Source organism: Eufriesea mexicana, unplaced genomic scaffold, assembly GCF_001483705.2.
Source record: "Eufriesea mexicana isolate 0111107269 unplaced genomic scaffold, ASM148370v2 scaffold76, whole genome shotgun sequence".
In the NCBI taxonomy this organism is placed as follows: domain Eukaryota; kingdom Metazoa; phylum Arthropoda; class Insecta; order Hymenoptera; family Apidae; genus Eufriesea; species Eufriesea mexicana.
Window position 1 is genome coordinate 2,858,986 of NW_016908289.1, and position 15,522 is coordinate 2,874,507.

Genomic DNA, 15,522 nt, shown 5'->3' on the forward strand with positions numbered 1-15,522 from the left:
AATCTCAGATATACAACTAATTGCTATAGCCAATTATAAAAATATTATTCGAGCGTAATATCTGAACAGATATCAGTATTCTATTGTCATAGAATTTTATATAAAATATCAAGAAATTTGAATCATGGCCTTGATAATTTCTGTGTATTGTAAAAGCACTATAATGATTAACTTTTAGTGTCCTAATCCTCTGCGGTTTTTCATTCTTCTAAAAGATAAAGAAAAAGAATGTAACTGAGTGTTTCATAGGAAACAGCATTGCTTTTTTAATCAACAAATTACTCCCAGTGTATCTGAAAAAAAAACTTTTTGTTTAAAAATATGATATTATTTTAAGAAATAATTAAAGCATATCCGCAAAGGATTATTTAAATAACATTAACGATTGTGCGCAAGTAGCATCACTCAGTTCTAATAATGATTTGAAAATGCGTTATTTAAAAGCTGTTTTTTAGATATTTTGTTGGAAAGATTTATAAACTTCAAAATAAATTGTTCAAATTTTTGTAAATCTTGATGAACCAATTAATTAAACAATACTAATTCTGCGATGCTAGAAAGACGACAAACGAAAGGATCGTGGATCCGATTGTTATTATTCACATAGATCGACCTTTTCTAATGAAATTGTACAAATAAGACTAAATTGATGACGTAGACTTAGAGTACTATCAACATAAAATAGTTACGACATCAGCATAAATCCCAAAGAATCTAAAAAAAATTTTTATTCCTATGTTGTTCCATTCTTTCTAGCACCATTCAGTACTTTCATTAGTGCAACATTTTAGAATCAAAATAAACAGAAAACTAAAAATTTAATTTCTATTGATTAAAAGAAACTTGCAATATTTAGCATTTTCATAAAATTTGTTCCTACATTGAAACAATATTTTTAATCGTAGTGAGCATTAGAAATATTACTAATATCAAAAAGTACCAATATAACTAAAAGATCGTTACATGTGTTATTAAGAATTGGTACTGTTTTTATTGCAATGTTTTATCATTTTTCTTATTTATTAATTCCTCCTTTGTGTCTGTTTCCTCAATTTTTTCTTTAATTTCTTTTACTGAACTTTCACCCACATTTATAGGACTAAGAGTATTTTTAGATTTTATTTCGCAGGAATTTAAAGTATTCTTTAAATTTTTATCAGATGATTCGTTATTTTTCTCTGTTAACTTATTATTGCATACCGATTGATTATTAATTTCTATCACAGAATATGTTTTCTCTTCCAACGAAAACACAGAATTATCTGTTATCTCTTTTATATTTTGCTGCACCATAACTTCATCTTCGATATTATCACAGTCGTCATCTACAAACTGTTTTGTAACTTGTTTCAATGATTGTTGATCATCTTTATGCAAAAAAGTTTGATCTATTTCAACATTGTCCAATACTTCACTTTTATTTGACATGAGTTCCTCATTAAACTGAATATCATTTGGAACTGATACCTCGGAAGACATATTACAATTTTCTTGCAAATTTTCTGTTACCTTATTTGCAAGAAGATCTGGACACTCATTCTTATTTTCAAAACTATTTTTATTCGTTATATCTTTGGCAATGTGTTCAGAATTATCTGTACTTGATATGGAAGTCAAAGAAATTTCTTTCATTTCAACTTCTTTCACTAGCAATATTTCATTTGTAACTTCATTCTCAATATTTGATTGTACATTTTCTGTATTAGGTATTTCAATTGCTTCAGATTTAATTTCCTGTAATGTGCTACTATTCTTTGTTATAATATCATGTTCAATATTCTCTTCAACAGTATATTCGATATTCTGTTCAACATTATGTTCAATATCTTGTTCAATATTATATTCAATATTTTGATCAACAGTATGTTCGATATTCTGATCAACAGTATGTTCGATATTCTGATCAACAGTATGTTCGATATTCTGATCAACAGTATGTTCGATATTCTGATCAACAGTATGTTCAATATTCTGTTCAACATTAAGTTCAATATTCTGTCCAATATTTTGTTCAATATTTTGTTCAATATTTTGTCCAATATTTTGTTCAATATTCTCTTCAATATTTTGTTCAATATTCTCTTCAATATTTTGTTCAATATTCTCTTCAATATTTTGTTCAATATTCTCTTCAATATTTTGTTTCATATTCTCTTCAATATTTTGTTCAATATTCTCTTCAATATTTTGTTCAATATTCTCTTCAATATTTTTTTCAATATTTTCTTCAATATTTTGTCCAACATTCTGTCCAAATTTTACTTCATTAGAAATTGAACATTCTTGAATTTCACATTTCTGTGAAACATCCACGCTTGAAGAATCATGTTTTAGCTTCATATTTCCTTTTGAAGGCTTTGGTGATTTAATAGAATAAGATTTTTGCTGATCCTTTTGCGTAAAAGATTTAAATTCATTTTCATAGTACTTGCATGAATTTCCATCGTTATCTTCCTTTTTGACATCTTTTCTTTGATGATACTGATATTTTATCTCGTTCTCTTTCTTTTTTTGTGAATGAGACCTCTTTAAATTAGGAAACTTTTGATTATTTGAGAAAGTTCCCTTTGACTTATCTTCAAATGATTTTTGACGAAAGAAAGGTTCACCTTCAGTAGGAGATGCATCGACATCTGATTGACTATACGTTACACGAGTTCTTTGCCGCGGTCCAACTCTTCCAGTTCCAGCTATACTTGGTGAGTTCACTAAAAATTTTATTTATATTTCAAGAAATTTATATATATTAGGATTTTTAACAGAACGTAAATCAGAAAATATTTAATCAGGAACTTTATTTCAAATTGAATTAGAATTTCAATAGTATCCTATGATATTGGAACATCAGGATTCCTCAAATTTCGAATAGCCATAATATATGTCTGAATGAACAATATTTGATATAGTTGAAAATTGGGATTTTCGAATTTAGTGTTTGTGTTTTCATTTATAGTTGTAATTTTGTCCTTAATTATAATCTTTAGTTATGTTCCTAATGAAAAATATTTTAAGTATTCAAAATCTCAGAAATCCTGTTATTCTTAAAGATAAAATACTTTCAAGGCCTTGTCTTAATCCGAGTGTCGGATTCTTAACTTAATCTGTAATTTTAGAATTTTATTATACCATTTAAATGTAAAAAGCCATATAATTTAGAAGTTAAAAATAAAAATTTGGTTTTAAAACATAATTTTTGTAATTAATAAATATATAAAATAAAATATGTATGATACCTTTAACACTCATTAGTTGCCCTTTAGTAACATTGCTTTGATTTACTATGACTTTAATACTCTTCTCGGTTGCAACGACAGTTCTTTCTTCAGAAGTTGGAGAAACAGGACTTTTTGCTAATGCCGCTATATTATTTCTATGTTGGTCATAAGTATTATGAGACCGATTTTCGTAGTTACTATAAAAATTCTTTGTTGAACCACGATGAGGACGGTGATTTCCACTGCGAGTGTAATTGACATGTTCATTATCTAAAAACAATAAGTTTTAACAATATTTTATAAAGTACACAACTTTAATAATAAAAATTAACCATACTATTAGCATGATATCTTCTATCAGAATCTTTATAATCCTTTTTCGTAAAATCTCCTAATATAGGCCTTGATAATTTCTTTGCGCCATCATCTATAATATGCACCTACAATGCAACATAATTTCATTATATGGTCACAAATAGACATGACTAATATTTTGTTAATAAAAGCTTATCATGTGACACATTTCTATGTGTAAAATACTTTAGTATCGAATTATAATTTAAAATAATTATGATTTTTACTAATTCTTCCTCATTGTTATAGATTAACTACATTTAAGCTTACAAGAGTGCAAAAGATGTAATTACCCCACATATATTTAATAATTTTATTACTGAATCTACCATAAATCATTGGTTTTTCAATTAATGCAGCACTTGCTTACAATAATTGTAATTTTACAATAATTACAGTCATCTTTCAGATATTACGAAAACATAAATGTAGTATTGCTAGTGTATTATAGTAACCTAAATTAAAATTAATTTTCAATCTTAAAATCAACATTTAGTACCACAATATTCCGGTCTAAACATTTATAATTACTAATTTAACATATTATGAAAATTTGTTCATACTTTATCATTATCCCATTCTCTACGCCAATTGCCCTCTGCAGTTCTTTGTCTATTGATACGATCTTCATCAATACGATTCCTTTCTGCTCTCCAAGCATCATATCCTGGTTGAGATTCATCTCTATAATTTCCTTTATTTGATTTATTATCCTTTATGTAAAAGTAAATTCCATTATATTTAATATAATTAATTAAAGTTATAAATACAATATGTTATTACATACTTTCTGGTTACTCTCTCTCCCATTCATTTTTTTCCTGAAACTACCTCTTGTTGCTTTATGATGAGACCTACTTCCACTGTTTTCTTTTGTATATTCCACAGTTGGTTCTTCCCTTTCAGAATCTGCTAAAAAGTTGTATTTAGGATCTGGTGGTGGTCCTTCTCCCTAAATAATATTTTATTTTCAAAATTTATATTACATAAAAGTAATAAATATTATTACTTATTATTACTTTGTAAGAAATATATACAAATAATATAAATATAAATAATAAACATATAAAACAAATATGTAAAATGAAAACAAGTTTAATACAACAAAAAATTTGAAATAAGTTTTTTTACATACTTGAGAGAAAGAATGAATTTTTTTTCCTTCTCCAATATGAGACTGCAATGTATATTCATGTTTTTCTTTGGTTGATTTTAATTTGATTTTAGGAGAATTTAAAAATTCCGGTGGTTCTTTCCTCTCTGGCCAATCTGTTGATGGTACCATTTGTACCAAAGCATTTAATTTTGCTGCATTTTTTTTATCTTCTTCGACTTCCTAATAGAATAAAAATGATATCATAAAAACATTTATAAAATATATTACAATGTGTCGTTTACAATTAAATTCAAATATTTTAATTTTAATTTTTTAAAATTACACTTCTATGATATTGTTGAAATAAACAAAATACATATTAAACTTATGTTTTGTTATATTATATATGTACATCGTACCTCATATCTCCTTCTAATTTCTTCATTTTGTTGTCGAATTTTATTAATTTTCTCTTCAAGTGCACTAGATGCCATCTGAATATTATAAAAAATATTTAATAAAAAAACATTCTATATTTAATAATTATTTAAAAATTTATAATTATTTATATCAATATATTTTAACATGTTACATTTCAAATTGTCTAAACAATTACTTGCTTTCCCTTTTATTTAAATCCTTTAAAAATTGATCTTGAATGTTTTATTTCAATTACATTACAAAAAGATAATTGCTTATATCCATGTTAATTTATTAAGATTATTAAGATTATTACGATTAAATATCTTAAATATTAAAGTAGATATTCATGTTACTTTTTATTGTTTTATTTCGAAAGGAACTTCATTTCCGAATTTGGTATCCAACAAATTAATATTGGAACTATGATATGCAATTTATTGCATAAAAAAAATTTTATTTTATATTCTTTATACCCTTTTACTTTACACACGAGAAAATAGTTTATAATCATGCATATTTTATTAATGAGAAATCTTAAATCATCCCTTATAACCTTCTAACTAATCTCCAGTACTTTAATTTAAAATCGATTAAAACATTTTTGGGGTATAGGAAGGTCTGATTTTTTCAAAGATGAATCTATTTATATATAGATATTTATATATATGCTCATCAATTTACATAAATTAAAGAATTCAACGCAATCACAAATTTCTGTGAATGTTCAGCACATTAATAAGACTATCATTTATGTAGAAATAGGTTATATGAATATATAATTGCTTTGTTTAAAATGTAAAAATGAAATAAATTTAATATAAAATATAATAACGATATTGAAAAAATAAACAAAACGTACGGCTACAAGTAGCTGTAAACAGTATCAGGAAAAAAAAATTAGAACATCACGAAAGAGCGTTACGTTGCTTCAATTAAAAATGAGCCACATATGTCACTGTTGAGCACTACCCTTATTTTTCCTAAGAGGAACACATTGACACTATACGATATTCACGGACATTCTCAATGTGAATAAGAAAATTATTAGTGTGTGGTTCCAGTGACTTTCATTGCATTCTTTATGCTTTATTGTTTATAAAACAATTCGTTATACTGAATTTTTTGAAGTCCATAAAGTTATACACTTGTTAATTAAATATTAAATAAAAACATTTTTAATGAATACTTAAATAACATACACGAATGTTTAAACAATATGAAAATATTATATATCTTACTCTAATTATAAAATACAAAGATGAGAAAAAAGTTATTTTACATATCTACTGCTGTTAATTTATTAATATAATTTTTTAATTACGTTAATATTATGTATTTTTTTAAATTTTATGAAATATATATCTGCTTGATAGTTTATATAAATCTTAAATGAGCACCACTGTTATAGTTGGTCATGCGCAAGCATGTAAATTCTTTTCTTCGGTATTCTGCGGTGGTCAAATATCTAATAGTGTTTGTATTCTGCTATATAATTATTAGTTGATTATAGAAAATTGTGAAACTATGAAAGACCGAAATTCCAAATTGTCTTCCAGTCTCAAGAAGCTGTGCTGTTTTGAGTGTCATATTCATTGCAAAGTATAACCTAATACATCAAATTTGTAAACATTGAAAATAAAATACTAGTTGGACAGTTTTAATAAAGAAATTGCCGTGTAAAACATTTAGGAATCATTCCTTTGGAAATGAAAATAACGAAATCTACAGTAATTTTCTTGATTTTTGTATTAATGTTGTCGATATTTGTAGCAAATGTTGCTGATCTGATCAATGTTGATAATCATGTATTAGATGATACTTTACATAACGGAGATATGAAAAAAGAATGGTCAGATCCAAAATTTTATAATATCGGAACATCATTCGAGCATTTAATGTGGTTTTTGCAGGTTTGTATTTTGTAAACAAGATCATTTATTTATTTACAAATTATATGTAAATAATTTATGTTATATTTTTCATTAATTAATTTCTAAGTCAATTAAATCATCATTTACTGAATTTCAATTATTTTTAGATATCAGATATACATATAAGTATATTTCAAGATCCATTTAGGATAACAGAATTAAAGGAATTTTGTAATATTACTGTGGGTACTATTAAGCCTTATGTTGTACTTGCTTCAGGTAAATTTTATTTAGCATTAATAATATTTCTTTTATAAAATGATCTCTTTTATTAAAATAATGTAATGGTCAAACAGGAGATCTTACAGATGCAAAAGCCAAAGATAAAATGGGATCAAAACAAATATTAGAAGAATGGCAATATTATAAACGTGTTTTAGATGATACTGAAGTTAGTAAAAAAACTCTATGGTTAGATGTGAGAGGCAATCATGGTAATAATTAAATATCATTATAAATTATTAAAATTTTATATAATGGAAGTTATTATATTTGACAGTAAATATTGCACATTTGCACTATAAAAATTCATGAAATGAAAGAAAAAATTTAATATTTATGTATAATGCATGGAATATATTTTAAATTCTATTTTTCATTAAAAGAGTTTACATTATACATAATTATATATGACAGTACATAATATTTATAAGTATAAAAACTTATTTATACAACATTATTTAAATATATTTCAGATAATTTTAATGTATTAACTCTTGAGTCAAAAAACAATTATTATTCAAACTATTCTATTCAAGGAAAAAAGCACCCAAGATCTTATATGTATACCATAAATGTTGGTTCTAAATTATATACATTTATTGCAATAGATGCTTGCTTGAAACCTGGTCCCAGAAGACCATTCAATTTTGTTGGCATGTTAGATGAGCATGAAATTAAAAGTATATACAATTTAGTAAATAAATCCAAGGATAATAACGCAGATTTTATAATATGGTTTGGTCATTATCCTACTTCCTGCATACTATCGCAAACTAATATCAGCATTAGAAATATTATAGGTAATATTTAATAAAATATTTATTTCTACTTATTTTATATGTACATCTAAATGTTTAAGATCTTTAATATATTTTATAAATTTTTCAACAATAAAAAAATTTAATTTTTAAATAGAAACATTTCAAAAGCAAAAAATAGATATGTAAACTATTTACAAAAATAGTCTTGATTAATAGGAGCACAACATGTATTATGTACATCTGATAGCAAAGAAATTAGATTATATGTTATATATATTATTCACTAATGAAAAATTAAATTATTTTTTATTTTATTTTAAATTCGTTGTACTCATTGCAGTACAATTTAAAAAGAAAATTTTAATTGTCTTTAATTTGTTTAGAATGATTCTAATTAATGAATAAATGAGCCCAAAAATTTTGAATGCATCCTATATTGTTATAAGAACATTACTTTCAAAAGTATTTTATAACACTTTTAGGCAGACATAGAGAAAGTATGGTATATCTTTGCGGACATTATCACATGCTTGGTGGAACAGTACCTAATATGTACACGCTACAACAAACAGGTTTCCTTGAACTAGAGTTAGCAGATTGGAAAGATAACAGAATGTAAAGTATTTGTCCATATCTGTCATAAAAATTCGTAAAATTATTATTAAACTTTTATTTAATATTATAAATGAGTATACATATATTTATCTATATTATTATATTATAAATAATTGTAATATTTATTTAAAAAAAAAATTAAATAATTTTTTATATTTATTTTTAGGTATCGTTTAGGAGCAATAGATCATGGTCAATTTTCTTTTATTGATATAAAACACAAAGAATGGCCTGTAGTACTAATTACTAATCCTAAACATGCTTTATACACAATGCCCAGGAAAGAAAATATAATGTCTATTATTAAATCTACACACATTAGGTAAACCTTTTTTTACAACACAATATATTTATTTTCTCTTATTTAAAAATTGTATACTCTTGATTTTTATTATTACATAATACTTTTTTTTTTTATAGGATATTGGCATTCTCTGTAGCATTGATAAAAATTGTTCAGGTCCAATTAGATGACAAAGCTTGGCTTGAGTGTGAACATGTTAAAGGACCACTTTATGTTTTGAGATGGAACACAACTGACTACAGAGAGGGAATACATACTATTCGAGTTTAGTAAAATATGTTCAGTTATATTTATGCTAATTTTTTTTTTAATGAAATTTTAATGAAAATTTTAATGAATTACTATTTAATTATAATGATTTTCTGTAATCATTCTCTGCTAATATTATATGACAGTTTAATTACTGAAAAGTAATAATAAGAAAATTAATTGTAGGTGAAGGTTATAGACATAGATGGAAGAGAAGCAATAGTATTTCAGCCATTTGCTCTTGATGGGTCACGTTTATCATTTCGCATTTTACCTAGATTTATACTTATGTCTAATGTCAGTAGCATTGTAAGTAATATGGTATATTATAAAATTGCTACACGTTTTTATAAAACTGTATATTAATATGATTTTTTTTCTTATCCAGTTCCAATTTTTGTTTGGCACAGTATTACTTTTATTGGTAATTCCATTATGTTTGCTTCGTTTCTTTCATATATTATGTGAAAGTAAGTAAATTACAAAATATGCTTATTAGTATAAAATTCAAAATTGAAATTGAAATGTTTCTCTAACTAGGGAAGCAAATGCACCGACCAAGATTCAGAATAAAATTTTTTCATTCATGGTTTAGAAAATTGTGGATATTATCTACTGTTGATCGTCTATTTTTTCCATTAGTACTATATGCATTATACTTAACAATTGGTAAGCAATAAATATCTTCTGAGTCAGAGAAATCATCATATAAAACAGTAAAAAAATAAGTATTTTAAAAGTATATTTGTTGTATTTTAAAATTTTTGACATGTATAATATTACTAGCTTTAGTTCTAAAATAGAAGATGAGCTAATTTTATAAAAAAAAAATATGTATTTTTAAGGTCCATGGGCAGTTGGTGAAGTAATAGAAAATCAAACAGGCATAATTTTTGCTTGGGGGACATTTATAGGAAATTCTTTTTTGCCTGGTGCCTTTACTTACGCTTATGGATTTTTTCAATTATTTTCCTTCCATTTACCACTAATGTTAATCTTAGCTAATAGAGTGGATAAGCGGTAAGATAAAATATATAAATTAAATGAATAACACTATGTACATATGATTAAAAAGTTAAATAATTTTATAGATTACAAAATATTAAACCAAATGGTAAACCATTATCTAAGATATGTTTTTTCTTACAATACTTACCAATAACGCTATTAATTATGATGCAAACCTGTATGGCTTATTTCTTCTGGTTAGCATATGGAACATTAGCTACCATATTATGTCCTTTACGCACTTGGAGTATTTTTTTAGCAATAATCTTATGGCATCAAGTAGATACAATGCCGTATTTTTGTCTAAGGTGCGTATTATAGAAGAATTTAAATATCTTACACAATGTAAATTACTTATCCTTTTTTAGTTATTTCTGTATAATAATTTTATATAATAACTTAACATATAAGTTCAGTAATTTCCTGATAAATGATCGCAAAATTCATTTACTCGTGATTAATTAACTTGGGTAAGATATCATTTTTTATGAGATTCTGTGAAATGAATAACTAATTATGTTACACAGATAATGTTTATACTAACTCAAAATAAAATAAAGGAAATCTTACAAACTATGAAATCTTAACCGAGAATAAATGTGATCATTTATCTAAGAATTAGTATATATGATAAAAGTTTATTACTAACTACATAAGTAGATTACTAAAATAGTAAATAAGTAGATTACTAAGAAATATTACTAAACATAGATAATTATTAGTTTTTTGTTATCTTTTCTATTCATACTAATTATGATTTTTTTTATTATAAAGGTCTGCTGCAAAAGTATGGTCTCCTCTTGGTTAATTTATAAAAGGTACAATAACTTACTATGAAAGTGTAGCAATTTAATACTCATTATTTTGCATAGATAAAAAATTCTCACACTCTTATGTGCTTATTAGTAAATTTGTAACCATATATATGTATATTTTTTTATTAATTTCTTATATAGAGTAAGTTTAATAACTGGGTTGGGTTGTGCCCTGGTTCATATTGAAGATAGAAAAAGATAGTAGAGAAAAATATTTGTATTGTATGACAAGTGCTGTTATCAAATAATGCAACCTTTTTCAGGGTTGTATTAGTGCAATTACAATGTACATTATACTTGTTTTCTAAATGGCATTCTAAAATCTTTTTTTTGTATAATTGTTGTTTAATCTGATTCTTTGTATTTCTTCTACATTAAGAATATTAGGGTACCATGACAAAAAGTTAATACTTTATAAGATGTTTAACTTTTTATTAATATTTACAATAAATTTTTAAATATGCAAATAACATTGCATACTTGAAAATAGTCACATTACATGATGATAGACTTCATCAAATAGTATCAAATTGTCCCTTACAATCTTTTCCTATCTTCAGTAGTTACAAAGATATGGCTCAGCTAAGTTACTGGATTCACTCTGCATAATCAATTTTAAAATGTTAGAAATTTGTTTCTTGTTTAATAAATATAAAATATTAAATTCATTATACATCAGGATTAGCTACAACAAATTTATCTAGATTAAATATAAGACAGTGAAGATTTTGTTGTTTATGCTATTTAAATGAATTTTAAATAATTGTGATTGTTATTTATAATTGTATATTACAATTAATGAGTTCCTTTAATAAGTGCCACAAAGTTTACCAGTTTATAGAGTTATGGCAAAGACTGTTAATATTTATTACACATTTAATAATATATGTTAATTCATTTCAATGATTTATGTGTGCTCGAATGTTCCTTTTTAAATTTGTAATTTAAAAATGTGTGTTCTTAACAATTAATTTAGAAACTTCTTATAATTATCTCTTTCTTTTAAGCCTTTGACTTGTTTCAAAATATTATATTACTTTTAACAATAATTCATGTGCTTCCATATGGCTTTTTAGTTTACAAAAGTATTGTAAAAAACATTTTATAAGGGGATTAATGCAATATAAGAAGAAAGTATAATTATTTAAGTATTTTTATTTTATATTTTAATCCACTATGAATGTAATTATATACACTAATATATCCAGCTAAGTTTCATCTCTATGATGAAAAATTAATTTCATTAAAAATCACAAGTAATATAATTAAAATGGAGAATTTGACTGTTTTCTATTCATATTATGTATTATTTTTCCAGTGAGAGATAGACTTAATTTTTTAATTGTGGATACCCTCAATAACTCTGTATGTTATTTATATTGTATGATTATATTCTGTTTCGGATATTTAAGGTTGATAGGAAAAATACAAAACAATATGGAAAAATTGATATTCTTTTAAAACACAAATCAGTATTTCATTAGAAAATAGATTTTATTGCTATCCTATATTTTTCTACAAACTATCTAATTGTTATTGTTCTTAACATCTTATGATCTCAGAACTATAAATGTGATCTCAGTAGACTAATGATTCCCAGTCATTGATAATCACAAATTTCTTCCATAAATATATCAAATTATTCTTAAAAAACCTAAAAAGTACAGTTAAAAGTTTATGTTACTAAATTGCAAAACCTCATTATTCATAAGTATTTGAGTATGTTAATTCATAATATAAATACACCTTTTAATAACTATACTGCCTATTTTTTTTTTAGTTTTTCTTGTTTCTTAATATTTTAAAATACTAGATAATGATTTTAATAATTTTCAAAAGTTTAAGATATTTATGAAATTAATGATTATTGGGAATCATAATTAATTTAGTTACATCATAAAGTATATTTAATGTATTTTGTAAATTGCTACAAAGAAAATGAGAAACAGTGTTATTTTCAAATATTTAATGCATAGTATAAAGTATACTCTTAATCACTTAACTGGTAAAAAATACTCTACATATGTACAATTCATATATAAGGAATGCAAACAATGCATGTAAGTGTTAATAAATGTTATACATAGCTTGAGTAATTTTTAATTCAATCTTTATTAATCATCTCAAATTTTATTTTCATCTATGTCTATGTATTTTACATAAATTTCTTTTTGTAATTTATCATAAAAAACATTATTATATAAAACTCGAGATAAATTGTAACCTTCACGGCTGATTATAATTTAATTCACATATATATATCTAATATCTTTGTGACTTTAATGAAAATTGCAAAATTAAAATCATGACAATCATTGAAAAATTTTGCAATACATACTATATCTAATAATTTATCTATCTTTTAAAATGATATAAAACACAAAGAATGGCCTGTAGTACTAATTACTAATCCTAAACATGCTTTATACACAATGCCCAGGAAAGAAAATATAATGTCTATTATTAAATCTACACACATTAGGTAAACCTTTTTTTACAACACAATATATTTATTTTCTCTTATTTAAAAATTGTATACTCTTGATTTTTATTATTACATAATACTTTTTTTTTTTATAGGATATTGGCATTCTCTGTAGCATTGATAAAAATTGTTCAGGTCCAATTAGATGACAAAGCTTGGCTTGAGTGTGAACATGTTAAAGGACCACTTTATGTTTTGAGATGGAACACAACTGACTACAGAGAGGGAATACATACTATTCGAGTTTAGTAAAATATGTTCAGTTATATTTATGCTAATTTTTTTTTTAATGAAATTTTAATGAAAATTTTAATGAATTACTATTTAATTATAATGATTTTCTGTAATCATTCTCTGCTAATATTATATGACAGTTTAATTACTGAAAAGTAATAATAAGAAAATTAATTGTAGGTGAAGGTTATAGACATAGATGGAAGAGAAGCAATAGTATTTCAGCCATTTGCTCTTGATGGGTCACGTTTATCATTTCGCATTTTACCTAGATTTATACTTATGTCTAATGTCAGTAGCATTGTAAGTAATATGGTATATTATAAAATTGCTACACGTTTTTATAAAACTGTATATTAATATGATTTTTTTTCTTATCCAGTTCCAATTTTTGTTTGGCACAGTATTACTTTTATTGGTAATTCCATTATGTTTGCTTCGTTTCTTTCATATATTATGTGAAAGTAAGTAAATTACAAAATATGCTTATTAGTATAAAATTCAAAATTGAAATTGAAATGTTTCTCTAACTAGGGAAGCAAATGCACCGACCAAGATTCAGAATAAAATTTTTTCATTCATGGTTTAGAAAATTGTGGATATTATCTACTGTTGATCGTCTATTTTTTCCATTAGTACTATATGCATTATACTTAACAATTGGTAAGCAATAAATATCTTCTGAGTCAGAGAAATCATCATATAAAACAGTAAAAAAATAAGTATTTTAAAAGTATATTTGTTGTATTTTAAAATTTTTGACATGTATAATATTACTAGCTTTAGTTCTAAAATAGAAGATGAGCTAATTTTATAAAAAAAAAATATGTATTTTTAAGGTCCATGGGCAGTTGGTGAAGTAATAGAAAATCAAACAGGCATAATTTTTGCTTGGGGGACATTTATAGGAAATTCTTTTTTGCCTGGTGCCTTTACTTACGCTTATGGATTTTTTCAATTATTTTCCTTCCATTTACCACTAATGTTAATCTTAGCTAATAGAGTGGATAAGCGGTAAGATAAAATATATAAATTAAATGAATAACACTATGTACATATGATTAAAAAGTTAAATAATTTTATAGATTACAAAATATTAAACCAAATGGTAAACCATTATCTAAGATATGTTTTTTCTTACAATACTTACCAATAACGCTATTAATTATGATGCAAACCTGTATGGCTTATTTCTTCTGGTTAGCATATGGAACATTAGCTACCATATTATGTCCTTTACGCACTTGGAGTATTTTTTTAGCAATAATCTTATGGCATCAAGTAGATACAATGCCGTATTTTTGTCTAAGGTGCGTATTATAGAAGAATTTAAATATCTTACACAATGTAAATTACTTATCCTTTTTTAGTTATTTCTGTATAATAATTTTATATAATAACTTAACATATAAGTTCAGTAATTTCCTGATAAATGATCGCAAAATTCATTTACTCGTGATTAATTAACTTGGGTAAGATATCATTTTTTATGAGATTCTGTGAAATGAATAACTAATTATGTTACACAGATAATGTTTATACTAACTCAAAATAAAATAAAGGAAATCTTACAAACTATGAAATCTTAACCGAGAATAAATGTGATCATTTATCTAAGAATTAGTATATATGATAAAAGTTTATTACTAACTACATAAGTAGATTACTAAAATAGTAAATAAGTAGATTACTAAGAAATATTACTAAACATAGATAATTATTAGTTTTTTGTTATCTTTTCTATTCATACTAATTATGATTTTTTTTATTATAAAGGTCTGCTGCAAAAGTATGGTCTCCTCTTGGTTAA

The 15,522-nt window shown here is 24.5% G+C and overlaps 3 protein-coding genes across 3 annotated transcripts; 2 read left to right on the forward strand and 1 right to left on the reverse strand.

The window, feature by feature from the left end:
• Positions 1–990: 990 nt before the first annotated feature.
• Positions 991–6,096, reverse strand: LOC108555087 (asparagine-rich protein). Its single transcript, XM_017910600.1, has 9 exons — positions 6,058–6,096; positions 5,085–5,159; positions 4,705–4,905; positions 4,357–4,521; positions 4,133–4,282; positions 3,553–3,655; positions 3,234–3,485; positions 2,245–2,708; positions 991–1,899 (listed from the first exon to the last, which is right to left on the reverse strand). Exons 2-9 carry the CDS (start codon positions 5,157–5,159, stop codon positions 991–993), a joined length of 2,319 nt encoding a protein of 772 aa, XP_017766089.1. The 5' UTR covers positions 6,058–6,096.
• A 698-nt stretch (positions 6,097–6,794) lies between these two features.
• Positions 6,795–10,986, forward strand: LOC108555109 (transmembrane protein 62). The gene is made up of 13 exons (XM_017910623.1): positions 6,795–6,998; positions 7,127–7,238; positions 7,316–7,453; positions 7,715–8,041; positions 8,485–8,617; positions 8,784–8,939; positions 9,038–9,185; positions 9,357–9,479; positions 9,559–9,640; positions 9,711–9,839; positions 10,016–10,190; positions 10,262–10,486; positions 10,953–10,986. Exons 1-13 carry the CDS (start codon positions 6,795–6,797, stop codon positions 10,984–10,986), a joined length of 1,986 nt encoding a protein of 661 aa, XP_017766112.1.
• A 2,373-nt stretch (positions 10,987–13,359) lies between these two features.
• LOC108555088 (transmembrane protein 62-like) lies at positions 13,360–15,522 on the forward strand (the record flags this gene model as incomplete). Its single annotated transcript, XM_017910601.1, has 8 exons — positions 13,360–13,475; positions 13,574–13,721; positions 13,893–14,015; positions 14,095–14,176; positions 14,247–14,375; positions 14,552–14,726; positions 14,798–15,022; positions 15,489–15,522. Coding segments are annotated over 8 exons (1,032 nt in total), but the record flags the coding sequence as incomplete, so codon positions are not given.